The 25,273-nt window shown below is 53.7% G+C and overlaps 9 protein-coding genes across 9 annotated transcripts; 3 read left to right on the top strand and 6 right to left on the bottom strand.

The window, feature by feature from the left end:
- Positions 1-1,693: 1,693 nt before the first annotated feature.
- BDZ83DRAFT_391379 (uncharacterized protein) lies at positions 1,694-2,919 on the bottom strand. Its single transcript, XM_060502790.1, has 3 exons — positions 2,619-2,919; positions 2,166-2,440; positions 1,694-2,036 (listed from the first exon to the last, which is right to left on the bottom strand). Exons 1-3 carry the CDS (start codon positions 2,807-2,809, stop codon positions 1,939-1,941), a joined length of 564 nt encoding a protein of 187 aa, XP_060363424.1. The 5' UTR covers positions 2,810-2,919; the 3' UTR covers positions 1,694-1,938.
- Positions 2,920-3,978: 1,059 nt separating this feature from the next.
- On the bottom strand, positions 3,979-5,516 carry BDZ83DRAFT_391429 (arginase). The gene is made up of 3 exons (XM_060502791.1): positions 5,319-5,516; positions 4,670-5,253; positions 3,979-4,579 (listed from the first exon to the last, which is right to left on the bottom strand). Exons 1-3 carry the CDS (start codon positions 5,406-5,408, stop codon positions 4,267-4,269), a joined length of 987 nt encoding a protein of 328 aa, XP_060363423.1. The 5' UTR covers positions 5,409-5,516; the 3' UTR covers positions 3,979-4,266.
- A 2,691-nt stretch (positions 5,517-8,207) lies between these two features.
- BDZ83DRAFT_653146 (capsular associated protein) lies at positions 8,208-10,310 on the bottom strand (the record flags this gene model as incomplete). Its single annotated transcript, XM_060510596.1, has 2 exons — positions 8,208-9,310; positions 9,401-10,310. The coding sequence occupies 2 exons, from the start codon at positions 10,308-10,310 to the stop codon at positions 8,208-8,210; spliced, it is 2,013 nt and encodes a 670-aa protein (XP_060363422.1).
- A 2,457-nt stretch (positions 10,311-12,767) lies between these two features.
- On the top strand, positions 12,768-14,190 carry BDZ83DRAFT_731961 (uncharacterized protein). The gene is made up of 2 exons (XM_060512884.1): positions 12,768-12,886; positions 13,589-14,190. The coding sequence occupies exons 1-2, from the start codon at positions 12,823-12,825 to the stop codon at positions 13,990-13,992; spliced, it is 468 nt and encodes a 155-aa protein (XP_060363421.1). The 5' UTR covers positions 12,768-12,822; the 3' UTR covers positions 13,993-14,190.
- Position 14,191: 1 nt separating this feature from the next.
- BDZ83DRAFT_626491 (uncharacterized protein) lies at positions 14,192-16,443 on the bottom strand. The gene is made up of 2 exons (XM_060508566.1): positions 16,069-16,443; positions 14,192-16,003 (listed from the first exon to the last, which is right to left on the bottom strand). The coding sequence occupies exons 1-2, from the start codon at positions 16,349-16,351 to the stop codon at positions 14,400-14,402; spliced, it is 1,887 nt and encodes a 628-aa protein (XP_060363420.1). The 5' UTR covers positions 16,352-16,443; the 3' UTR covers positions 14,192-14,399.
- Positions 16,444-18,155: 1,712 nt separating this feature from the next.
- On the top strand, positions 18,156-19,477 carry BDZ83DRAFT_720742 (uncharacterized protein; the record flags this gene model as incomplete). Its single annotated transcript, XM_060512296.1, has 4 exons — positions 18,156-18,371; positions 18,430-18,784; positions 18,845-19,030; positions 19,083-19,477. The coding sequence occupies 4 exons, from the start codon at positions 18,156-18,158 to the stop codon at positions 19,475-19,477; spliced, it is 1,152 nt and encodes a 383-aa protein (XP_060363419.1).
- On the bottom strand, positions 19,452-22,120 carry BDZ83DRAFT_626485 (diaminopropionate ammonia-lyase). Its single transcript, XM_060508565.1, has one exon. It carries the CDS (start codon positions 21,876-21,878, stop codon positions 19,605-19,607), a length of 2,274 nt encoding a protein of 757 aa, XP_060363418.1. The 5' UTR covers positions 21,879-22,120; the 3' UTR covers positions 19,452-19,604.
- Positions 22,121-22,161: 41 nt separating this feature from the next.
- Positions 22,162-23,567, top strand: BDZ83DRAFT_391328 (phenazine biosynthesis-like protein). The gene has a single exon (XM_060502789.1). The coding sequence runs from the start codon at positions 22,394-22,396 to the stop codon at positions 23,312-23,314; it is 921 nt and encodes a 306-aa protein (XP_060363417.1). The 5' UTR covers positions 22,162-22,393; the 3' UTR covers positions 23,315-23,567.
- Positions 23,435-24,285, bottom strand: BDZ83DRAFT_580953 (concanavalin A-like lectin/glucanase domain-containing protein; the record flags this gene model as incomplete). Its single annotated transcript, XM_060505401.1, has 2 exons — positions 23,435-23,844; positions 23,916-24,285. 2 exons carry the CDS (start codon positions 24,283-24,285, stop codon positions 23,435-23,437), a joined length of 780 nt encoding a protein of 259 aa, XP_060363416.1.
- Positions 24,286-25,273: the final 988 nt, after the last annotated feature.

The following is a 25,273-nucleotide window of genomic DNA, read 5'->3' as shown; positions in this document are numbered from 1 at the left end:
GTTGATGGTTCTAGTGTGTGGTGTACGTGGGATTGAAGATTATTTGAGTCGTGGTAGTCGTCCGTTGGAGAGAATAGCGTTGTATGAGTGGCTTGTTGGTGGATGTGAAAGTGATTCAGATCGAGGAGCACTGAGAGGAATGCTTGGGCATTTTATACATCTAGTCTCCTTCCATCAGGTCAGCCAACGGAACCTTTCCCATCCTGTTCTTCACCTTCCATCAGGCTTGGGAGGCAACCAGGGCGGCATGAGGGGAGGTACCTTGGAGTGGAAGGACCCCTCCCCCGCTTTCCACCATTAGCGTCAGACATTCCCAGTTCTCACCCGCGTCCCCGTGGGTCCAATGACCTAATCCATACCCTCGCCCCCAAGTTGGCAGAACAGATGCCCAGTTCCAATTCCCATTTCTGACCGAGTCTATCTAAACAAAGTAAGATAGCTAACTGCCTACCTACGTCATTCGCCGGCAGTTCCAAAGGTAAGACTGTAAGGTACCGCGACCTTATGCACTCCCTACACGTCGTCCAAGAGAAACCGGATGTTGAGTCTGCTCATCTAGGCACCTTATCGCAATCTGTAGTCGTCTTTCCCCCGTCAGTTAACCCAGTCGGAATGCCAAGCAGGTTCAGGGTCCTCGCCCGTTGGCTGTTCCTGCCATCATGGCTTGTTTTCTCCCGAGAGAATGCCAGCCCTGGATGCTTGGCAGGCTGAAAATCGAGTCCATCTCTCGAGCTAAGGTACCCTTACCTGGCTGACATTTCAAAGATACCTACCCGGCTGAACGGCAACCCAGTGCACGGTGTCCGGAGGGGGGGAGCCAGACACTCGCGATACCTTATGATCCATGTTTCTGTAATTCCTGCAAGCACTCGGCTGCAGCACTCAAGATTCAATCCGAACCTCTGTGTGACTGTGTGCGTGTTCTAGCCGACTGGTTACGTCATATCAGATCAACCGGGGCGCCTGGGCCTCGATTCGCCAACAAGAGCCGCTCCCGTCAAAGGTACGAGGGTACCTATGCAAGCAAGCTTTCTACCTACCTACCTGACCTGTAGACTGTGGTACCCACGTTCTTCTTGCGACAGAATCATCATGTGACGACGATCCCAGTGACGAAATGCAGTTGATCCTAAACAATGCTGGTCTCGGACTACGGGGACCGGACTACGTGCAGGTATGTACCTGACTACTTGGCTTCCGTTGACAAATGCAGACGGAAAACACGTATACCATACAAGATCGCTCCATGGGTGAATTGCGTCAAATTTGGTCTAAAAGCGGACCGCGCTTTGGGGGAGAGTGCAGCCAGGTTACGATGCGACGAAGAATGTCATTGCCATAATGCTATTCCATCAAAGTTGCGAACCTTGCCTTGCCTTGCCGGACTTGCTTGCGCTATCTTGTTTGCCTATCCAAACTTGCCAACTTCTCATTGTTGGACCTCTTAATTATGTACCTGGCATTCTATCTTTACTCATCATCGCACGCCTTCGGTACGCAATCATGCCGTCCATTCATAAAACAATAGCTTATGCGAAACCTCCGTCCAAAATCCCCAAACGCCTATATGTGCATTGCCCGGAATCAAGCAAGACAGCCATTAGCCCCCTTGCGATAACATTGACTATTAAATCCATCAGATCATACTCGTAAATTCGTCCCCAGTCGCTCAACGGGCGATGTGTTCATGCCGGCCGATAGGCCTGTCAAAGCTAGACACCGTTGATGTCTCCGTAAGTATGTCGATTTGTGTCGGACTATGACGGAAGATATCATTGCAGGAAACCGGTGCCGAGGACGTCGACGATATTCCTCACGCAATAGAACACAGTCAAAGTATGTACGTTACGCCATGAGTCTCCATCATCGACACTACGCAGCAACCTTTGTCATGCGAGAATGAGGATTCCGGGACAATCGTTCCTCAGCCCAACTCCATCACGAGCTGGCAAACACTTGGTAGGCCATGACCATAATCCAAAGCAGGAAAATGGCGCCAACAAGCGCAAACGAAAACACCGCCTGCCATGCCTGGCCTACGTCACGAACTCGAATATTAGCATTTTGCCCGTTTACAGCATCTCACTTCGAAATCTGAAAAGACAAAAAAATAGACATCACGCCAAGGAAAGAGCGAGGAGGGAAAAGGAGAGGAGAGAACGCACATATACTCCTCTGTTCCAGCCAAGCGAGGGTATCCAGACTCTGCCCCGTCGGGCTCCGGTTAAACACGGCGAGGTTACACGTGCTCGAGACGGACCCGTCGGGACCCCAGAGCTGAATGCTCACGACAACAAGGCCGACGAACCATAGTATGAAGAGGATGAAGGCTCCGATCATGACAATGGCCGGGAGAAGACGACGCTGGAAGACCAGCCAGAGGAGGAGGCCGATGAAGAGGATGACAAGGCATGCCACAGTAATGTAGTAGGGAAAGTACCTACGCGCGGAAGAAAGAGGGTTCATCATGTTAGCATTGGCTTCGTCTCGTGTCTGTTGGCTGGGAACCCTCGTCTTTTCGCGCATTCGTTGAAGCGCGGTATGCCATATGTCCAGGCGCATACAGCAACATGACGGAATGCGAGGGCGAGGTAGAGAGTGCACTATGAATCACGCACCAGGGTATAGGCAGAAGCAGTTGCTGCTGCGTCTCGATAAAGGATGCAAAAACACCGATGATGAGGCAGGCGGCCACAAGCATGATGAGGATCCAGAGGTTAAGCTGAATACCGGGCCATTGGTAGCGGTGGACGCGCTCAACAACGCGCCTCTCGTAGAGGGAGCTGCCCGTCAATGTCGACGCCACCATTGTGCCTATATGCGCTACTCGCAGCTCGGTTTAATGATGATGGGCTGGTGATGGCCGGGTATGATCGCGTCGCCTAGGTATTCCGACTGTCGCAGAGATTAGGAATGAAGCGTGGGGAGGTGTCTCTAATATCGGTATTTTAATCGATCGTGCTCGATGCTCTCGGTCTCCTGACGTATTTGGGTCCTCGCTGAGATGAGCGGCGGGGGCGAGTAGCGCAATGGGCAACGTTGGGTATCGATTTTTGGGTTCTGTTGATTCGGCGAGGCTGGGCAGGATGCTATCGCCAATGCGCGCGCGGCAATCGCGTCGATTATTCTGCGTCGAGCGGGAAGGTGGGCTCGGTTCGTCTCGTCGGGTGCCAAAGAGTTCGTCTTATCAGAGGGGCAGGGACCGTAGCAGGAACGGCTTTTTGAGCGCCTCGCAATCAGGTAGAACTTGGCCTGACTCCTGCACAGTACCCAAGGCAAGGTAAGGTATGCGTGGTTGCGACGGATCGAATGGATGGTGTGGGTTGCCCTGGCGTTGGCGCCGCGGCTGTTTTGGAGGGTGCCACGTCAAACCAAAGTAAGTCGTATTTGCGCCGTAGTTAGGTACCTTACGGTTAGATGGGGGAAAATATGTGCCGCGATTTGAGAAGTCTTCTATGATATGTATATATGTTGTAGATTTGAAAAGTGTGACTGGGCGAGCCAGCTTCCTTCTCTCATCTGCGAATAGGGCATAGGTACCTTGCCTTAGTTAAGGTACACCGTACATGATGAATTGATCTCTCCTTCCACTTGGAAATGGCGATGGCTGGGTGAATGGAAGGCATCCTGACTACGTCCTTTCCTTTGCCTTAGGTAAGCTCGTAAGGTACCGACACATCCCGTCGGTGAGCAGGAAAGTGGGGTCCTCCGAGCCCGCATTGGACCTGCTGTCACTGCCAGCCACCCATGACCCCGGTTTCCGAGGCTCAAAGACTCCAATATGCACCCGAACCGCCTCACGACTTCATCATTCTCACATGAATTTATGCCCGATTAAACATTGTTTTGCTGTTTGAGACCTTGGAATCGAGCCACCGGGGCGCGCTGCATGCTACAGGCGTTGGTCAATAGCTATGTGCGGAACGCTGTTGGCCTTACCGACCTGGGTGTGCTTCCCAGGATCAATTATGACAATAAAAGATGGGCTCAAAAATCTAGTATTCATTGGTATCTGTCTACCTCAACCCTGTGACTGACTCCGAATAAGTCTCCCTGGCTACTTATTCTGTCTTCTATTGCGCTACGCGCCAAATGCACTTTGCCTCCGTGTGTTCCGTTTACTAAGTCTTGCACGTGTTCCCGCAACCATCGATAGGCAGCCCTCGCCATTCTCCATCTGCAACCAAGCGCCTCTCAGCAGTCGAGAAATCGTTCATCTTTGTATCGCTCCCTTCTACACCACTACGCACGCTCAAGCTAAGCAACTTAGAGCAATGACTCTCCCAGAGCGCAACGCACAAGCGAGCAGCCAGCTCTTACTGTCTCGGACGCTGCGCCCTCCTGCTCGGCCGCAAGGGACGGGTTCACCTCCACCAGGTCCAGCGCGACAAGGCTGCCAGTCTCGTGCACACACTCGCAGATGTAGTCACCTTCTCTCAGCGTAAGACCGCCGCGGACCGGGGTGCCCGTTGACGGCGCCCACATCGGGTCTAGAGCGTCAACGTCGAATGACAAGTGAATCGGGGTATCGTTGCCAATGTGCGCCAGCGCCATCTCCATGACGCGTCCGATACCATATCTGTAAGAAGCCGATGTCAGTTACAACGGTTAGAAGTTTATCGTGGTCACCCATGCGGAAAGAAAGAGCAAGGGGAGGGAGGGGACCTACCTGTCAATGTCAAACATGCTGAAAGCCTTGATGCCATTCTCGCGCAGGATTCTCTTCTCACCGGCATCCACGTCACGCAGACCAATATATACCAGCTTCTTGATACTCAGCATGTGCTCATCCTTGAGCCAGCCAAAGTACTCGGGTCTAGACTCCTTGGCCAAGCCTGTGACGAAAGCCACCGGCATGCCGTGGACGTTACCGCTGTCGCTCGTCTCGGGGGTGTTGATGTCGGCGTGCGCATCGACCCAGATGACGGCAATCTCGCGGCCGAGTCTCTCGCGGGTGGCCTTGGCAGAGCCGGCAATGGTGCCAATGGCAATGCTGTGGTCGCCGCCGAGGGTCAGGGTCAGGCGGCCGAGGCGCGACTGCTGGTAGACCTGGTCGGCGATGCGCTCCGTCACGGAGGACACGGCCTTGGGGTTCTTCATGTTGCGGAAGGGAGGGTCGTCTGCGGGTACGAGGTCGGTGTAGAGGTGCACCTCATCGTCGCCGTGGAGCTTGTAGCCCAGCTCATCGCGGAGCTGGGTGAGCAGGCCGGACTCGATGAGGGCCTTGGGGGCGGCGTCGACGCCTTTCTTGCACTGCAGGCGGGCGTGTGTCAGATTTCTGTGTTGCCTTGGGAGGGTAGGCTGCTGGCGATGCTTACCTGTCCGCCAGAGAAGCCAACAGCAACAACGCCGAGGTCCTCGGGGTTGCTGAGGAACTTGGACGTGACCATTGATGTGTTCTGGACCATGGTTGCGATGCGCCGCAGGTGCGAACTTTGTGATGGCGGGGGGTGGGAGAAATCTGGTGGTAGGTGAGAGTTGACGATGGTGGCGCTGACTTTGGTTCAGACAAGATATGTGAGGGCGATCAAGATAAGGAAGAGATGTACGTGAAGAAGAAGAAGAAGAGAAGGAGGAAGAGAAGGAGGAGAGGTCAAGAGGAGGGTAGAAGCTGGGGAGTATTATATGTATAGAGTCTTGAATCAGCAGAAGACGGGCGATCAAGGTATGTTTGAAGCCTTTCCGTCACCGGCGACACCAAGGGCTCCGGGCCACGAAGTACCTTGCTCCGTACAGCCATCATCCATGACCGTGGCCGCCTCAGTCATGGGATGGCTAGCGCGCCTAGGGCTGATGGGAAAGGAAGCATTCGGGCGCATTCCTGGCCAAGGGGGGAACGAGGACGAGGACGAGGACGGGGGTGGATTGTGGAAAAGACAGAAGAGTATTACTGTGTAGAAGGTGGGACGGACGGGTGGTGTCGAAGCAAGTGACGCTACCGGACACAATGGAAAGGTGAGGAATGGAAGGAAGCAAGACACCTCTTTCCTGAAGACCGGCGACGGCGACGGCGACGGCGACGGCAATGACACCAGCGCGTGTTCCAGGCTGCGGACCCCTGAACCTCCCTTGGGCCCCTCCACGAAGTTGACGGTCCACCCCCGAACATCCCCACCACGGGTAGACCTGCACTTAGGGGAACATCAGTGGATCCCCGGACACTTATGGGGCCCACGGTCGGCGGCGTAGCGCCGCAAGGGAAGGGAACCAGAGGACCGCTGAGGCAGACCCCCGCCGCGTATCGCTGGGGCCCGCTGGACCACCGCTGGAGCACCTGCACTTAGGGGTCTGGCGCGCCCGGAGGTGTGCCACTTAACGGCAGGTGACCCGGCGGAAAAACGCGCGAGGCATTATTTAAAGAGGCCCGTCGCCCACGTCCGCTGTCCACTTCACCAATATCACCGCCTCCGGGACTTGGTGATGTTCCCTAATGGCAGGGCGACGCGAAGGCGCATGACAATCTCACACCCGACACTCACACAACCAAGAAACCACGGACGGAAGCTCGGCCTTTTCGGAATACGGGAGAGAGAGAAAAGAAAAAGAGTTTTTCATTACTTTCTCTGTTCTTTTTTTGTTGAGAAAGAGGGGGTGATGCGGACCACTACCACCACCCTTTCCAAGGCATCGCAATCCAAGGTACTGCAGCCATTTCCTCGCCATTATGTTCTCTTTTCTCCTACCTGGCTTTACCTTACCTGTATCACCTACTACCTTTTCTCAGATCAAGGTAAGGTATGTTCAATACTACTAAAAGACAGTCAGGTGTCGATTTTCCGAGGTTCGCACCTGTCTTGCCTTATCGATTGGTCTTGTCCACTTATCAGAGAAACCACGGCCATTTCTTATCTGGCCGTGAAGTGTCCTCCCGAGTCTGATACACCCGGAATACATTCAATTACGTACAATGTGTGCTAGGCCCGAGGTCACAATTGTGCTACTGCGGTTTGAGGCCCTCCCCTCCTGTTACGAGTCACCCACCAGGCCAGGGCAGCAGGGCCATGCCCATCACAGACCCGCACCGCTGCTGCATCTCGATTCCCATCTCACACTGAAAAGGCTCTGCGACTCGTGCCCGGGCCGGCATCCCTCGACTTCCATCTTCTCACCTCAGATTATCGTCCCCAATTTGACTACCTTGTCTTTTTGTCTTTTTTCACACTTCTTGTTATCAATCAGTTCCAGGGGTGGCCGCATGACGTCCTTCCATCATCCATTCCCCGGGGCCTAGCCCGCCCGCCCGCCGGCCAGTTCAATTTACCCCGTCCACAATTCCCAGATATACACATCCTTCTGGAGACTAGAAATGGGTTCAACTATCGACAAGCCAAGCACGCTGACGCCGTCACCCGTTAGCTCCCGCGCTTGAGTAGGTAGCACAAGAACTCTCATCTGCTCGTCTCCATTGTCTCTCCCGATTATACCCCTCACCTGCCCAAGGCCTCGAAGCAAGGACGCTCCCTGGCTTTACGTAAAAGAGGCGTATTCTCTCGTCTCGAAATTGCCTTATCATCGCGTAATCGCCTGCACCCTAAACGAATACCACAGGCGGGTTGGACTTGATTATGACTCGTAGCCGTGTCTCCAATCCTCCCGCCATGTGTCTCGTGAAAGTGATCAAATGACTTTATTCTGCTGTACACGGACCCGTTGGTTCAGCTGCCGACAACTGAAGGATAAGATTCAAGATAGTATTACTCCATACCGACGGTCCCTTACCTCGTGCGGCTCGCCTACGAACGGCAACAGGCGGCAGACGTCGTCTCCGGTCTACGGGATTGCCTTCCGAAGACCAAGCCATTCCTTTTTCACGCCATGTAGAACTTGATCGGAACCTACCTCCGACACTTTCACAACATCCAATGCCACCCTCACATTCACGTGCACATGGCACTTTGATGCGCCGCTAGACATGGCAGTGGTATAATACGTACTAGTCGCCATGCAGCATACATGACTTATGATCTATCAATACCTAGAATGATGCCGATTTCATGCTTCCTCATTCGTCCGTAGACGAAGGTCTTAAAACAACCAAAAAGCTCACAAGTAGGGGTCCTTGCGAGATACACCAAAAACTCCCCGAGGAGACGGACCAAAACACTGTAATAGAGATGAAATAACGCCATGCCCTTTTTGAGTTCCCATATCCCGCGGTGTGGTATCCATGCGACGAACAACAATCCTCTCTGCCTCCTCACGCTCTCTCAACTGGATGTCTGCTCCGCCAGCAAGTCATGCACCCAGCCCATCCTCTCTCTTCTCTCGTCCGTCACACGCGCGTACTCGAGAAGCAACCGCAAAGTGTAAATCTGCATGTCTTCCTTGCGCAGTGCCTTCTCGGCCCACGCCTTGCCCGCCATGGCAATCTTCTCCGCCTCGGCGTCATGGCCCGGTCTCTCGTCACCGTATCCCAAAAAGTATTCCATAATGCCGTAATATTCATTGTACCGCGTGTCCATCGGCACAAAATGCTTCCATGCCACGAGACGGCTGTCGTGCCATTCTCGCCATAGCGTCGACTTGATGGGGAGACTTGTGCTGCCCAGGAACGCGAGGTACCGGCCCGAAAAGCTGTTGCCGTCAACGTCGGGCAAGTACTTATTGTCGTACATCTCGGAGAGCATGACGCCCTCAGTGATGTTGAAGTAGGGGCTCGTGTAGTTGCACGTTCCGGCCTTGCCCTCGGGCTCGCACATGAGATCCGTGAAACCAACATTGGCCCACGACTTGATCCAGTCGCCCAGCCCACCTACCGCCTGCGCTGCGATGTTGTACATCTTGTCAGGCAGGGAAAAGTTGATTGGATCCATCGTGCCGTCTTCGGCGCCCGTGACCTTGGTCGCGTTGTTCATGGCCACGAACCGGTGGCGCTGGAACCCTTGCCAGTTATCCACGCGGTTGCGCCCACCCGTTGCGACGCCGCGCCAGAGCACCGCGTCCTTCTTCCTATTCCAGCGGCCCCCATGGTACCCACCGCCACTGAACCGTTCTTCCTCTGTCCAGTACATGGCCGCAGGAAGGAGAATCTCGTTGTTGACGGCCAGCTTGGAACCGCCAAACATTGGGAACAGCACAGGCGTGGCAGCTGTGCTGAGAGGTTCGATGAAAATGCCATTGAGGCCTTGTAAGTCGGGTTGGTGACAGATATGGGTCGAGAGGGTGTAGTTGGAGACGAAACCGTCGCGCATATGCGGCTTGGCATATTTTGTCGAGACTGCGGGCGCATGATCAAAGGTCCTTTGCGTCTTTGCCAGTCGAGCAGGGCTGTCGGGGGGGCACCCACGGCGGGCAATGAGCCAGTACTGTTCTGCAGACGGATGTTAGTATTCGGTTGTTTTTCGTCCCATGAAAAGGGGTAAGTAGATGGGGGTAGACGAGAAGCTGGCAGGGCACATACTCGTGACTTTATCCCAGTGCTTGCTCTTCACCTTGACGTTGCGGTCGAGCTCCTTTTTGTTACTAGGCAGGGCCTGGAATGTGTTCATGACCTTTTTAGGCTCCGGCATCCCTTCCGTCAGGGCAGCGTCCCTCAAATGCTGCTCCATATCCTCAAACGGCACCACCATGCGCGGCTCATCCATCGGGTTCAGGGCAATGTCCATGTCGGGTAGCAGGTGCTCAATTGTCTTGAGCATGTTGGTCCAATGGATGGTCCAGAACCAGTCGCTAATACGGGTGGCTCGTCCCTTACGCACCTTGATCACCATCTCCCATTCAGCTGCCTCTTTTCGGATGCGCGATGGCTCGAGGCCCCAGAACGGTTTGAGATCGTGGTAGATCTGGTCGAAAAAGTCCTCCACAATGACAGCTTTGCGGTCCTGGGCGAATTGAAACCATGCGTCAAAGCCCGGCGGAGGGTGGCGACCACGTCGCTCGCGGTATGCCTTGGCCGCGGCTGGCAGCGTCTTGGTCTCCTTCTCCAACAACTTGTCAAACGTTTCGTCGGCCTCTTTGATCAAGGCATCTATGGGATGCCCTTTTGACGGATCGATGCCGCCTTCGACCTTGGCATCTCCTGCTGAGGGAGGTTTGGCTGCCGATGATGCTTGATCGGCTTTCGGAGGTATCGGTGTCGTCTCGGCTTGAGCGGTCGGCTTTGTGGCATCCTCAACTCTTGCCGGAGCCACCGGGTCTGGTGTTTGCGGGGGCTGTTTTGGCTTCTCTGGTTGAAGCTGTGTCAGAGGTTCTCTTGGGTATCGCGGGTCGAAGTAGTAGAATAGAGCCACGAAAAAGATGACGGCGGCGGCGTAGCGGAGGAAGCTCGAAGGCCGCCGGGGCGGAAATGATGGTGGAATGAGCTTCACCATGGTGTAGAGAGGTCGCGGGGTCGTGGGAAGGAGTAGTGAGGTAGGATATCGTCGCAAGTCGGTCCCCGGGGGGTGGACAATGGACTCGAGTGGAAGGATGGTTCGAATATCGGATAAAGGAGGCCTGGCGGCCGGCTCAGCCAGGCCAGTTCAACAGACGAGCGGCAGCGCAAGACCGCGATCGAAAGAGGGTAAAGGGGGGCTCGACGCGCGGAGAGCAGGAGCTTGGTTGTTGGCCGGTCGGATGCTGCAGTCGAAAATCGCGAGACTCGATTCGAGGTGGTGGTCGGGGATTCGAAGGGCCCAACGGTGCCAAGCTCTATGGATAGTTCGAACACGAGAGATTACAAGGAAGAAGAAAGCCGACCGAGTTCAACGGGATTGATTCGAGGGAAGAAGTAAGGTAAGGAGTGACGGAAGAAGAAGCAAAAGAAGAAGTGCTCAAGGGGGAAGACGGGCGGCTGGTTAGAACAGTGCCATTGAAGGGGGATTGAAGGACGAGAAGGTCGGGATTGGACGTCGGAACAGGGAAGAGGCGGCTTCGTGCGCAGGACTGGTTCGGGGGGGAACCTCAGTGCCAACGGACGATGACGAGAAGTTGTTGCTGTATTCAAAGGCAAACTGGACCAAGAGACGGGGACAACGGGTGTTTGTTCGGATAGGGATGCGGGAGTGCGTAGAGTACGGCAGATGGGAAGGCGCAGTGACAGCAAAGTGAGATGGGCGACAACGTGGAGATGCTGATCTGAGGTATGGGGCAAGGTAGCAGCTACCTATGATGTCTGAGGCAGGTGGATGGATGGATGGATGGGCGGTGTTACGGAGTATCCGTTCTGCGCATGTGGATTGTGGATGGAGGTGTGGATATCCGTGAAGTTGGATGGGACGGGATGGGATGGGATGAGACGGTCGGGATACGGGCTGACGGGAAAGATGAGAGATCCAGGTCAATCGGAGGAAGCTGGAGAAGCTGATGGTTGTTGGGAGAAGACTGGAAGATTCCGATGGGGGCGGTAGGTGTGTGCTCGAACGGGGGCTGCAGATGCTCGATGCAGGTCCGAATGTAGATGCTGATGATGATGATGATGAATATTGTGGTCAATGGTGATGATGTACAGGTACTGCGTAGTGTAGATGCTGCCGAGCGCTTGGGCTGCGGGATTGTGGACCGTGGGCTGTGCGGGTGGGGGAACTTGGAAGAAGGTGACGCCCAGACAAGTTTCAAGTAAGCATGGGAGATCCCAAGGTTTGGACAGGACAGACAGCACTCTGGAGTCTGGACTCTGGACGGAGTGAAGGCAGGTAATGTATGTGTTGTTTGGTTTTACGGAGTATTGTCTTTTCATTTCTTTTTCTTGAATGCGCTTGCTTTCACTACCTTAGGTAGGTACCTTATTGTGTCTCGCTGCCGTCCAGACTCCAGAGTCGTGGTCTTTGGTACTTTCCTCTAGTGTACCTCAGTAGAATGGTGGCAGGCAGCGGATTGAGCCACTTTAGTCTTTCGGTTCCCCGGCAGTTGACGTGGGCTTCTTTGCTTTCTCCTCATAGACAGTTTCAGAGGTTAAATAACACGCAGTTTGTGCAAATAGCAGAAGTTCTGACCTACCTAGGTAGTTGTCGCAACGACGAGTATTGGTACTACTATTACGACCTGACTAGATTGACGGGTCTAGGTAAGGTGCCTTACTTTAGCCTGTGCCTTAGTGGAAGTGAAAACGGCGAAAAGGGGGCGCCATCCAGGAACCGTTCTGTGTGTCGCGACGACATGTTTGGCGACCAATAAATAGGGGTCTAGGTACTTCACCCTCATGAATAGCTACATGTTCGAATCTACCTTGTGTATGAATACCTACCTGAGCTAAGTATGGACTACTTTCACTTGCTTACCTACCTACCACGAGTATTGAATACGTACCTACCGTAAGGTACACTACGTACCCAAGTGCATCGCCTTAAGGTAAGCTCTCTATAACAACATGCACGAAGACTATGTCGGGGTCTCTGGGCGTCACTTGAAGAAGCACAGCAAAAACCGTTGCTGTGCTTTCCAGCGAAAACATGAAACATTTGGACAAAGAACCATCACTCTGTCGCCAAGGTCCAGGGGTAGGGGGTTGCGGGAAGGATTTGTTCGGAATACCCAGTAGAGTAGCACAACTAAGAAGTACTTTGGCTTTTCGCCATCAACGCCAAGTCAAAGCTACAGCATGTCTCATCTCAATCGAGAACAAGTGCGCCTGTATCTGAAGCCACGAGACCTCTCCCAGCTTCGGCGCGCGCGCCAACCTCTGCTAGCCCAAGGGGCAACGTGCTGCCCGGCGTTCGGTATTGGTGCTAAGCTCCTGAGCTAGCGCTTCTTCTAGCGCTTAGACTGACAGGCAGGGGGGCCGACGATCCAGCATTTACACAGCATGCACTCCTGCTGTGCGTTTCAACTCCTGAGCACATCGGCCCTCACATACTACGTATACGCAGTACAGTGAGTGTGGTACGGATATTTGTCTCTTCTCCAATGCATTGTCCTAACGAATCTGTCTTCAATGCGGATGCCTATGAGTCTGCACTCTGGACAGATGGTAAGGACACGTATCGGTACGGAGTAGTCTGCTCATATATCTTCGAATGAGCATTCGTCCACTTTTGAAATTGTCCATCATCACACGTCCACCACCTCACGTCATCTCATAGACGGCCCTTTGGCTGTAGCTGTCGCTATTGACAACCCTAGAGTGAGGACGCAGTTGGATCATGATGGACGGATGGCAATGAGAGATGAGAGATGAGAGGTGAGAAACGAGAAATGGGGAATGGGCGGCCATCTTGTCCCACTGCCACCCCAATTGAGATGTAACAAACAGCCGAAACTCCACCTTTCATCCCCAGTCCTAGCTCTTCATTGATTAGTTCATCACCTGAAATTCTGAGTATTCGTCAGTGAAGTGTCTTTTCTTTGTCATCTTACCGTTGTACTACGTATGAGATGACGAGAAACCGAGTGCGGGTATTCCCCATCCCCTCAAAACCCCACGTGGGATCAATTTGCAACGTTTAGAAGACACGCGTGTCAGTCTGTATGTGCTATAGTACGACCAGTGACCACTTCCATCCCATGTTGCTCATCTGCCCATCCGCGAATCATGAACCGAAAGCAAACCAACATAAAATAAAATGCACGGCGGACGCGTATACTCAAAATAAGACATACCCAGGAAGTTGTGAGCATAGCCTCCTGCAACTTCTGAAGAACCTGCTCAGTCCACTTTGCAATCACACTCTAGCAGACGGGCACACCATTCCCCATATATTTGCGCAAGCCTTCATCAAACTGTCTGCTCGTCATTCCCAGTCCCAGACATCGCTCTCAGAAGACTCGGAGCCGTGCTTTCACTCTCCAAAGTTTGAACAAGCTCATCCCCGTCCAGTGCTGTCCAGTGTCGTCATGGTCCATCTATCTAGCCCTCAACCTCTATTCACCCGCGACGCGGCTTACGCAGCCCCCACACTCCCTCATCGCGGCTCACCATGCATCCCTTGCACTTCTTCCCGAAAGCTGTTCTGGGTGTTTCGCGACCCTGGACCCCTGACATTGACGAGCACTGTTGATTTTGAATGCTTCGACCGGTTCCAGACGCATCAAAGCAAATGGGCAATGTGCTTCACATATACCGTTCCCAAACGATGACTGCGGACGAATCTTGTCATAACCTTGGTCATGTCACGGAGCGAATGCAGCTCTAGGCCAGCTACGAGTCTTTGACTACGCAAACGCATTCATGGGTCAGGAGCTGGGCGTTGATGAAAGGCTTTCTGAGAGCTGGCAATTCTCTCCATCAACCGTCAACGTGTGATCGGGAACCAACCTGCCAGGTTACTCCGCATCATATCTATATTGCTTTGTTGTAAATTTAAACTACATACATTATGATAGTACATTAAAATACCAGATGGATGTAGCCTACGATATACATGATACAGGATACAGAGGGGTTTAGTACATAATTATACATGTTTAGTGAATCATGAGTGCTGCCCGCGGCCCCCGCAAGACCCCTGGCAGCATGAGATGCCTGCTTTCTTTCATAAAGGCTCTTACGCCAATGCCGCATCCGCCGACATGCTGCTACCGCCGGCGTTGTGATCATCATCGGAGGGCTCAACGTCGTCCGCCAATCGCCCAATCATCTCCTCGTACGTTGGGTGGAATGGCCACGCCATGAAGGCCTCCATCAGCTCCATCCACTGCTTCTCGCTCAGCACTCTAGAACAGAGCTCCGCGTGCCCCGTTCCAGTCAGTCCGCCCTGATCCGGGTCCCGCAGGCTGGGGCAGTGCGGCAAGATGCCCTCCGCCGCCCCGGGCCAGATGCGCTCCAAAGACTTGCTGACGGGCTCCAGGCCCTGCGCCAGCATGGAACTCCGGAACAATTCAAACATGTCGCCCGCTCGCGAGGTGCCTGGCCCGGACTGCCGGAGGAGCGGATACATCGCCTTGGGCTGGATGTCCAATAGACAACACTCGACGTTGGGGAAGAACTCGTCGGGATTGACGGCGAGCGGCTCGTAGGGTCGCCTGTCCCAAAGCATCACCGGCGGGTCTTGGCGAAAGATGTGCAAGTTGTCCCGGATGACGCGGAAGTCGATGAGGAAGTTCTTCCCCATTGACGAGACCTTGGCCTCCCACGCCTGTTCGCGCTCGCTCAGCTCCGCGTCCGGGACGGCCTTGGTCGCACGCAGTCGGCTGAGCTCGTACATCTCTGCTAAGAGGGCCGTGTTGCTCTCGGCGTCTTCCTCTTGTGTTTTAAGTGTGTGCCGCAAGAATTTCAGGCGCTTGAAAGACTTTGATGTATTCGACGTATCCATCGTGCCGGCCGCCAACTCGTCTTCGAGTTCCTTCAGCTCCGCCACGTAGGGCCGGCTGAGATGCGGCGTTTGCACGCCTGCGTGGCGCCCAGGGCCGATGGCTCCTTGTTCAGCCTGCGCTGTAGAGTCCAGCTTTCGTCCCTCTGGCATCTCCAGCCCATTCTTTTCCATCCTTTCTAGTGTGTCCCTTGTGCTGTCGATATCAATCCATCGATCGCGAACGTGCCAGACGTCTCTCTTGGAGTCCGAATTCGAATGCGCCTCCGTGCCGGCCACTACGCCGAGCCACTCGCACGCAAACTCGGCCTCAATCGCCGACTTGCGCCGCCCCTGAATGTTCCTTGCTAGGAATGAGCGCTGATCGTCGTTGTTGGCCCACACCAGCATGCGCACGAGGCCGTACTTTTGAAAAAGTGTGCCGGTGCGGATACTGCTGATGAGTTGAAAGAGCACCATTGAGGCGACGCTATCGAAGTTGCGGTAACGTTTCTTGGGGAAGAAGGAGAGGTTCGCCGTCACGAGGAGGGTGTCGTTGCGCGTAGGCTCAATGTCAGGGCCCCTTGGCTGAGGGACCTGGTTCTGGATGTGGCCGAGCACTTCGTTCAGCTCGTTCCACAGGATTCCGGACTGTGGTATCAGTTGTGTATTTTGGTTTTCGAGTAGAGGCTCGAGGAAGGGTCGGTAAACATCCTCGTCGGGTTCCATGAGGATATGGGTGCGCGGCTGGAGGACCTCGGAGAGCTTGCGACTCCAGACGCCGGCGCCCGGGTTGATGTCGACCAAGTCGCAGCCAACATGTCTTTCGAGTGTAGGACCTATGTATTTGAGGATATCATCTGGTGGAAATCTCAGTTAGCGTCTTGGTCTGTAATGCGACTGAGTACGGGCATTACGAACGCACCGCATAGCTTCTCATCCACGACATTGACACGCGACTTGTCGCCCTTTGCCTTTTTCTTCGGCTTGACTTTTTTTGCGTCAGCACTGCCTTTTTCCGCCTTCTTGGAACGTGATGGCATCGACCAAAGTCCCGTTTCGGCCAACCTTGACGCTGTCGGGGTTGTCTCCTTCAGGACGGTTGAGGCGATCGTGGCTTTGGTTGCGACAGCACGTCTACCGGATGTCTGCGCTAAACATTGTGAGGGAGGACGTCGTGCCCATGTGCGACGTAAGCAAAGCAGCATTTGGGTATACTAAAGGAAACTTGTGGTGCGAGACGTGCATTTGGGGGGCTTCAAGAGGAACTCGCGAGCGTCACAATTCAGACAGCAAATATTCTGCCGACGATTACCGCCAGCTTCGGGTGCGCCTGGCTTATCGATAAGCACTCCACTCAGTTCCGTGGTGGGGCCGAGAACCCAAGTTCTTCGGCTCCGCACCTGCGGATGAAAGATCTGAACACATGGAATGTCCTGACTTGAAGAAGTCATATTTGATCTAGAAACCGTAGACCCTAAAGCTAGCTTGCATTCAAATTTGAGGCATTTTCTCTAATACCATGCAAGCAACAGATGTAGCTTCGCTCAAGCCAGTCAACTCCAAGAAAATCTGATCAACCTCGCATGCCCCTCAGCTTGGCCGGAGAACATGGTGTTTGAGTGAGCCTCTGAAGAAGGACTGGGGACCAACCTCATGAGGATTGACATTTCGATTCAGCAAACATCCGTCCTTTAACTATTGGTCCGTAACTTATCACGTGCTCTGGTGTGCTATGGCGGAGAGAGATCATTGGGACGATTACCTAGCTACTGGGCTTCCTGGTTCTCAACCTTTCTCTACACTTGGCGGCCCTATGTGTGTGGTGTGTCAAACTCCAGCCGCGACTTGCAAGGGTCACTGAGCAGAGTGGTTGGTCAATTCTCGAGAACTTCCTTTTGCGAGTCGTGCAAAAACTTCCAAAGAGCCAGCGAATAGCGTGTCAGAGCTGAAGGGCCAGAAAAGACTAGCTTGAGACTAGCCGTGCAGCTAGCATGATGCAAGGCATCAGCGGAGAGCAAGATTCTAGACCAACCTGCCGGGTCGGAGCTTCCGGGGACCTTTCATGAGATGCGACGGGAGTCTGAGATCTTACTTGGTATACACGTACGGAAGCTGATCGTCCGAATGATTCGTGAACCACAGAGGCGATCTTGAATCGCCTCAGTGCATTGCCAAAGATGCTTAAGGATGCAATGGTGCGACATGCAACCCTCCAAAAGACGTCTTCATCACGCTAATAAGTGCAAGGCAACAGTGAAAGATGATCTTACGGGATCGCTACGATATCGTGGTCTCGCCGAGAATATCATCACCAGTCAGCGATCTGACAGATCAAGAATCAATGACAGCCTCTCGGCTGAAATGCATGATGAAAAGCCTTGTTAGCTCACTCAACAATCTGTCCCAGCGTGTTTATGATTTATGACTAGCATCTCCAGTGTAGTCTCTCTTTCATAGAACTGCTGTCATTTTCTTCTAGTTTCTCGAGACCTTGTTTCACTTCGAAGTCCGAGACGAGATGGCATCAAACACTCGATGTCGAGCTTGTGATGCACGCAGCTTCCCTAGTATCGACTAGTCCCCGTCGGGAGGCTTGGTCACTCAAATAACTGTGGTGGCCAATGATCACTGACATCCTGTGGGGCGACCGAGGATTACTATCCCAAAGTTTGGGACAGTATTTCTTTTTCAATGTGAATAGCATCCTTGCATTGATTCACCAAGGCCTGGCCCCCTACGCGAACATGATCCAAGAGTTCGCTCGGTTGCCTCAGAGCATGTTGCCGGATGGCGTCTTCTGGATTCTTTGTTTTTGAGCTTCGGCCGTGACGTGTGATGGGGCAGTGGAAGCGAAGCTGTTTCTTTTCCCCGGAAAGACTTGACATCTTCATCGGAAGCGGAAAATCTGCCTTTTTAATCTAAGATGAGCCCCAACAGTGAAAACCATTGGCGTGAAAGTTTCCGGTCTGCCATTTTGTTTTCTCCAGCGTCCTCACGTATCTCCGCACAATGAGCTCGAAGATTCTGGCAGGCCTTTCCGGGCGAAATGTCTCTTCTACGGCGCCATTCGTGATTGACGTTTCAAAAGACCCGGCGCCTAGGGTCGTCGCTTCGATATGGGCCATGATTTCAGTATCGACGGTCTTCCTCTTCTGTCGTGTTTACTGCAAGAAAATCAGATCCCGTGGCTTGTGGACAGATGACTATCTCTTAGTGGCGTCTTGGGTAAGAGGCTTGTTCAACCGTTGGAGGAGCTTTCATTGCTGACGATCAATCCCTGGAGATATTCCTGCTAGTCTCGACGTCTCTCACCACAGAGCTTATGAGACTCGGGTTCGGAAAGTCCTTAGATTTCTCAGCCCATATTTTCACTCTCTCGTCTGTCAACGTCGTCATGAACAAGGTCGCCCTGGCCCTCAGCAAAACGTCCTTCGCGGTCACAATGTTGCGCATTGCGTCTGGGAAACTGAAGGTTTTTATTTGGTTCTTGATCATATCCATGAACGCAGTCTTGGCAACGAGCGCTGTTGTCGCATGGAAAGCTGCCTGCGACAGACCGTCGGACTCTTATGAAGCTGTCCTACCCGGATCCTGCTGGCGAGTGGAGGATTCGGTCATTATGCACATGGTGTCGAATGGTGAGTAACAGATGGATTGAGCTGGAGATTTGCAAACAGCAAGTTGACGTATGAGTTTAGCATACTCGGCACTGGTTGACTTCATCTTGTCTTTGCTCCCATGGCCGATGATATGGAAACTAGCCTTGAAGCGTCATGAAAAGATTGGTGTTGCTGTGGCTATGAGCCTTGGGGTCATTGCAGGGTTAGTCGGGGTGATCAAGGTCATCAAGATTGTGACTATTGCCGAGGGCGCAGATATCCCCTGTAAGCATCAAAGTATTGTCATGCTCTTTGGCTCTCTCTAATTATTTTACAGATCGCCTATCTCTGCTCTTCATATGGGGACAAGCCGAGATCAACGTCACAATCGTTGCGTCATCTATCCCTGTTCTACGAGTACTTTTCACGGAGATGTACGCAACGACGAGATCGGATGAGAGAAATGGATACTTGAAGTCGGATGGACAGAGTGCCTTCCCAACAGAAATTGGCATGAACACTCTAGAGGAGGGAAGAAAGATAGAAGAAGAGACGAACCGGAATGTTTTGCTCGCCATGGGGCCATCGACGGCTACCAACTCCGCCATGAGAGTTCGCGAGACTGAGATTGGATACAACGCAATGGACGAGATAACGCAGGGAACACAGAGACACACATTGAGGAACTCTGAAAGCTATGAGGGAATTGAGCTAGCGAAAGCCCTGAGGTGACAAGGAGAAACTTGTTGATCGAGATATCCAAGAGTTATTGAGCAATAGACTCGGAAAGTACATGCAATTATACCCATTCCGCCTTCATTCGTCGATATTTAGCCTATCTATGATCCAGGGCCGATGTCTAAGCGCAAAAGTCTTGAATCGCCGTCTCCATCACCGATGTCACTTCCCGAATGCTCGCTACGCTTACCCATTCCTCCTTACCATGGATCCCAAAGCTTTTGGGGCCATAAACGACCGATGAGATACCTACCTCGTTCAACAACGCAGCGTCGCACCAAAAAGAACATGCAACAGGCTCTTGCGCCTCACCCAGACACTTCGAGGTAGCAGAGACGAAGGTCTTGATGAACTCATCGTCCGGGCTCTGCCCAAGCGGAGGTCGGGAGAAGGTCATTCGAGGAGCAGCATATTTGAAATCCTGATTGGACTCGGCGATGCTACTCAAGATGTGTTCAATGTCTTCAAGGATACTCTGCGTAGTCTGTGCCGGAATGGTTCGAAACTCAACGGTCAAAGTGCAGCGTTCCGGGTAGCTGGAAGGTTCTTCGCCGCCCTGAATGAGGCCGGCATGTAAAGATGCCTTTCCTAGCCGAGAATCGGAGGGAAGTGCCTTTGAGTACTCAAGGAGTGCCGTTTGCACGGCACCTGCGAGCAAGATGGCATCCACACCATCTTCGGGTCTAGATCCATGGGCCGCAACGCCGAGGATATCAATCTCAACCCAAATGAATCCCTTATGAGCGATCGCCATCTCCTGATTGGTAGGTTCCGGTATGATGGCGGCATCTGCTCTCCATCCAGCCCTGATGACCTCTTCAGTGCCTATGGAGAAGTTCTCCTCGTCGGCGACTGCGGCGAGAATAACATCGCCCCGTAGAGGAGAGTGTGATGTAGAGCTGCATCGAGCCATCGACGCCATGGCAGCTGCTAAGCCAGCTTTCATGTCCGCGCTTCCACGACCATAGATTCGTCCTCCGCCCTCCCCCTTCAGTTCTCCACTCAGAGGATCCAGGTCTGGCGAGTAACTCGAAAGACTGACGGTGTCAACATGCCCATTGAGCATGATGGACTTTCCTCCTCCTGTTCCGCGGAGTACACCGACCACGGAAGGGCGGCCTTGCCTCTCTTCCAGCCAGTGCGCTTCAAAGTTGCGATGTTGCAACCACGCGGAAATGTAGTGGGCAATCTCGCCCTCGCCGGCACCTGAAGCCTTGGATAAGTCCGGGTTGGAAGAGTCGATTGACGTGAGGATCTGCGTCAACGTGACGGGGTCATCCGTGGACACGTCCAACGGGATCTTGTAGTTTCGTGGGCCTTCTGTGTTCAGTAATACCACGACGGCATCTTTGGAAAGACAGTCTGACCGTGGGCTTACTTGGGCAAGCCGTCGGAGCGCCGCGATGGTGGCACCACCACACGGCCCGCTCTTTACCCCCTTCGTCTGGAGATACTTCACGGCCTCATGGGCTTCAAAGTCCGACACTGTGGCGCTGGCATCAATGCCAGCACGAAGATCATCAAACGCCGTCAGAGAGACAGTGCCGCAGTTGAGCCCTTCCATGATGGTTCTCGAGGTATGAACCGTCACTGGTTTACCGGCCGTCAGACTCGTCCAGAGACAAGGAGCGGTATCGGGTTCGACTGATAAGACTGCGCAATCTCGTCCATCAGACTTGCAGTGAGACACGACGGCATGCGCTAGAGATCCAACGCCAACCGGGGTCACCATTAGACTCGGCGTCAGCCCGTGGTCGGCTACTTGCTGCTCGGCCTCGCGAACGAGGGTGGAGTAGCCCTCGACGATCCAAGCAGGAATCTGCTCGTACCCCGCGAAGGCATTGTCCTGGATCAGGAGTCCGCCCTTGACTGACTTTGACGCTTGCCAAGCCTCCAAGACAGCGTCGTCATAGTGGGAATTGCTCACGATGACTTTGGCGCCCTCGGAAGCGATATTGGTGACCGCCTCGTTATCAACACTGCTCGGAACGTAGATGTGCGCAGGGATGCCTAGAATTTTGGCCATGGCCGCAACGGCTCTGCCATGATTGCCCTCCGTAGCTGCGTAGAGGGAGAGATTGTTCGTTTGGGCGGCCTTTGCGACTTCGTTGAGTGGTGTGTCGGCGGGCAAGTGCAGCTCAGTTGTGATGGCGCGGTACGTTCCCCATGATGCACCCAGAATCTTGAAGGATGGTAGTCCTAGTCTGTTGCTCTCGTCTTTTATATAGACTGCTTTCACGCCTAGTTCTTGTGCGATCTCCTCGAGAGAAACGAGAGGGGTTCTGGCGAAGGCGGGCAGCTGCTGGTGGAATGCCTGTGCGAGAGATGCATCAGAGACAGGCTTGATCGGCCCCGTCTTGTGATTGATGTATACGTTTCTGCGTGTGGTCGTCATGGTTGAGTACTATGATCCTGTCTTGATGCTACAACTTTGCTTGAACTGACGCGGAGAATGGCGAGACCAATGGAAGGGAAATTGTCGTTCCTTGTGCTACATTTTGTATACGAGCGCTTGTTGGATGTATTGGGTAGCAACACAGACTGATCACCATTACTACATAGCCATACTCGAACTCGAGGAGGTGTTGGAAGCATCGTTGAAGCGCGAATGTGGACTCCGTGAATTGTCAAGATGAGGGGCCGGAGAGTGGGGACGTCTGTCGGCGAAGGGCGCATAAGGCGCGGGCTACGCCGAATAAGTGTTTACCGATCAATTCGCGATTGCTGCTTAATAAACAATTCCGTCTCGACTAGGTCTTAGAACCAGCAAGTGACTCATATATCGCTCACCAGCTTCACTATTTAGACAGCCCGTATGTACATGGGCCCGTTCTATCTGTCATTGAAGCCTTGTTGGCATACTTCATTTGTGTCTTCCGTCTTAGCGATCCGCCCTTGAACGACACATCGATGGAGCTCCCCTACACCACCGTCGACGTCTTTACGGACAAGCCCTTTGAAGGCAACCCTCTAGCCATTGTCACGATCCCGGCCTCGACTGACCTGACACAAGAGCAGAAGCAGGCCATTGCCAGAGAGTTCAACTACTCGGAGACGACGTTTGTGCACGAAGTCGACGACCCCGCATCCACGGAGCGCCGCTTCGATATCTTCACACCGACCGCGGAGCTTCCCTTTGCAGGCCACCCCACCGTCGGCACGGCCATCTTTCTCAAGTCCCGCGGCGTCAAGAAGCTGATTGCGAAGGCCGGGCCCATTGAGATCGAAGAGACGGGGGCCGAGTCCGTACGGGCCGCCATCCCGCACAACACCCATCTTCACCAGAAGCGGCTGAAAGACCTCGGGCCCGGGCCCTACAGCAATGCGACGGCAGAACTTGCCGCTGCAGAGGCCGAAGCGCCTGTTTTTAGCATTGTAAACGGCATGACGTTTGCTCTTATTGAGCTGCCCTCGCTGGCATCGTTGGCGTGGGCCAAGATTGGGCCCATGGAGTTTCGGCAGCAGGAGCTTCTGGACGAAGGGTGGCGCAAGACGTTTATTTCGCGATACTACTTTGTGCGGCTTGGAGCTGAGACGATTGACGGGCGTGTCGTGCACAAGATCAGAACCCGTTTGATCGAGCCTGATCTGGAGGATCCTGCAACGGGCAGCGCTGCCTGCGCTCTCTCGAGCTACCTGAGTTTGCACGAGCTGTCTGAAGATTCCCTCAGCTTCGAGATCACGCAAGGAGTCGAGATGGGTCGAAAGAGCAACATTTACGTTGACGCGAAGCTTGGACGTGGCGAGAACGGTGCACGAAAGCTGGAGACGCTGCACCTTGGAGGCAAGGCCACAAAGGTCATGAGTGGCACCATCTTTTTGAAGTCATGAACAGTTGGAGTGACATACACAAGACGGCCATCAGCGTTTATGAACAATGTATATGAATTTTTACAAGAAGTGCAGCCGGTATCTGTCTCACACAGATAACCCGACTGTGATCCCTTTACCTCAAAGGTTGATGTTCAAGCCGAGAGTGTTGTTGAACGTGACGGTACCCCAGTAAGGCTCCTGGCCGGCATTTCCCACATTGACGTAGGTGCTCTCGGAGAAGACGCCCTGCTTGGAGAGCGCGAGGAGCCAGTCCTTGATGTCTCCCTCAAAGGAGCCCTTCTCCAGGTCGCCGTACTGGGTGGGAGCAAGCAGCGAGGACACGGTGATGCCGGTATCGGTGTTCTTGCCCTGGTACAGCTTCCACCCGTCCTTGCCAAAGAGCCCGTCAATCGTAGCCGTCGGGCCCTCGGCCCAGCCAATGGGCACCTGTCCGCCTTCCCAGCGGAGCCAGAGCATGAGCTCCTGGGCGTTGCTGGACGTGCTGTCGCCTTTGGTGTCGGAGGTCATGAAGTCGTAGACGACGTTGCCTTTGTTGGTTGGGTTAGTACAGGCGAGTACCGCTAGGTTGAACGTGATGCAAGGTAGAAACCCTACTTACCCTTGTAGGCCGAAGAGTTCGAGACAGTCCAGCTGTAGGTGCTGGGGATGCTCTGGATGTCACTGAGCTTGGTCTCGAGGTTCTGGGTCAGGCCGATGAAGGAGTATCCCTTGACGACGTCCTTTTGGTACGTGGGATCGATGTCCCAGATGCTGCTCCATTGGATCCGTTGCGCATCGCCGGACCCGGAAGTGCCGTAGTAGCCGGTGCAGGCCGATCCCTTGATGGCCTGGTAGGCGTAGTTCATCGAGTAGACGATCCACGGGGTGCCCATGAGGACCTCGTAGTCGTTGGGGGCACCGCAGAAGGTCTTTTCGGCGACCGCGGCGGACACGAAGGCGGCCGGAGCCAGGTAGCGAGAGAAATGCATCGTTGCTGATTGAGTTTGCTGGGATTGAGATGCTGTAGAGACTGTATAAAGCAACCCGCCAGTGGTGCGAAAAAAGAATGACAGTAGAAGTTGGAATGAAGATTGGAATAGGATCACATTTGGGCCATATGGAGTACAGGCTACTATTATCTATAAACTACATGCATACGTTCTGCGTGACAAAACGGAGTCTTGCCTCCTCCCCCTTGCCGAGAAGTTTTGATGAGATTTCGTGGAGAAAGCAGGGGCATCTAATTAAGCAGAGAAAGCAGACCATAACGCTGTTGTAAATACCGGACTATATTGCACTTGGTTAATCTGAAACCGCCCGCCGATTGCAACACCCCGGCCCGGACGGGAAATAATTACACGAACTGGGCCCCCATCAAAAGGCGGAACGGCAGTGTACATCGCCTAGTAAACTCACTAGAGTAGACGCAGCTTCATGTTGAAAGCAATACCCGCATCTGTACACTTTGATGTGACAAGCAGTGTCAATTTCAGCCTGCGAACCCGAAGATATCGGATTGTGCCACAGTGGGCCTTGTAGGTGTTCATTTGTTCTCCGCTTGATTGTGGGGCGTCAGCTGCGGGTTCTAGACTTTTGGGCAGGGGAATAACGCCGGGAAACAAATCAATTCATAGGTTTCCTTGAGCGGTGGGAGACAAATGTCGCTGGCTGGAAGGTATCCCGGTTGTGCTCATTTCGATCATGTTGACCGACCGCCTCGGGTGAGTAAGCAGGTTTCCTCGCATTCGACCCGCCATAGTGTGTTGGAGCACCTAGGAAACGCAATCATGTACGGCATGGTTCAGCTCGATAGCACCTGGGCAGAATCCGGCTCAGGCGGACATTTGCGAGAGGCGAACCTCAGGGCGGTGGAGGCGGCAGAATCCCTTGTATCGTGTCAATTTGCATTCTCCCGCCTGTCGGAGGATGAAAGCGAGGGTTGTTTGTTAGGTCTAAACAGCGTCCGACAAGCATGAC

The sequence above is a fragment of the Colletotrichum acutatum genome, assembly GCF_030867785.1.
Source record: "Colletotrichum acutatum strain CBS 112980 chromosome Unknown BDZ83scaffold_66, whole genome shotgun sequence".
Taxonomy (NCBI): Eukaryota; Fungi; Ascomycota; class Sordariomycetes; order Glomerellales; family Glomerellaceae; genus Colletotrichum; species Colletotrichum acutatum.
This window is presented reverse-complemented; position numbering and strand designations above follow the sequence as displayed.

Excerpts from the sequence above, each read along its gene's own strand:
- BDZ83DRAFT_391379 (XM_060502790.1), bottom strand. The coding sequence starts at position 2,809 with ATGGTGGCGTCGACATTGACGGGCAGCTCCCTCTACGAGAGGCGCGTT. Across the intron at positions 2,441-2,618 it reads CTGCTTCTGCCTATACCCTG|GTACTTTCCCTACTACATTA; the intron begins GTGCGTGATTCA and ends TTCCGCGCGTAG. Across the intron at positions 2,037-2,165 it reads GCTGGAACAGAGGAGTATAT|GCCAGGCATGGCAGGCGGTG; the intron begins GTGCGTTCTCTC and ends TTCGTGACGTAG.
- BDZ83DRAFT_391429 (XM_060502791.1), bottom strand. The coding sequence starts at position 5,408 with ATGGTCCAGAACACATCAATGGTCACGTCCAAGTTCCTCAGCAACCCC. Across the intron at positions 5,254-5,318 it reads TTGGCTTCTCTGGCGGACAG|TGCAAGAAAGGCGTCGACGC; the intron begins GTAAGCATCGCC and ends GCCCGCCTGCAG. Across the intron at positions 4,580-4,669 it reads AGCATGTTTGACATTGACAG|ATATGGTATCGGACGCGTCA; the intron begins GTAGGTCCCCTC and ends GGCTTCTTACAG.
- BDZ83DRAFT_731961 (XM_060512884.1), top strand. The coding sequence starts at position 12,823 with ATGCATTGTCCTAACGAATCTGTCTTCAATGCGGATGCCTATGAGTCT. Across the intron at positions 12,887-13,588 it reads GTCTGCACTCTGGACAGATG|CAGACGGGCACACCATTCCC; the intron begins GTAAGGACACGT and ends ATCACACTCTAG.
- BDZ83DRAFT_626491 (XM_060508566.1), bottom strand. The coding sequence starts at position 16,351 with ATGCTGCTTTGCTTACGTCGCACATGGGCACGACGTCCTCCCTCACAA. Across the intron at positions 16,004-16,068 it reads CGTGGATGAGAAGCTATGCG|ATGATATCCTCAAATACATA; the intron begins GTGCGTTCGTAA and ends GATTTCCACCAG.
- BDZ83DRAFT_626485 (XM_060508565.1), bottom strand. The coding sequence starts at position 21,878 with ATGACGACCACACGCAGAAACGTATACATCAATCACAAGACGGGGCCG.
- BDZ83DRAFT_391328 (XM_060502789.1), top strand. The coding sequence starts at position 22,394 with ATGGAGCTCCCCTACACCACCGTCGACGTCTTTACGGACAAGCCCTTT.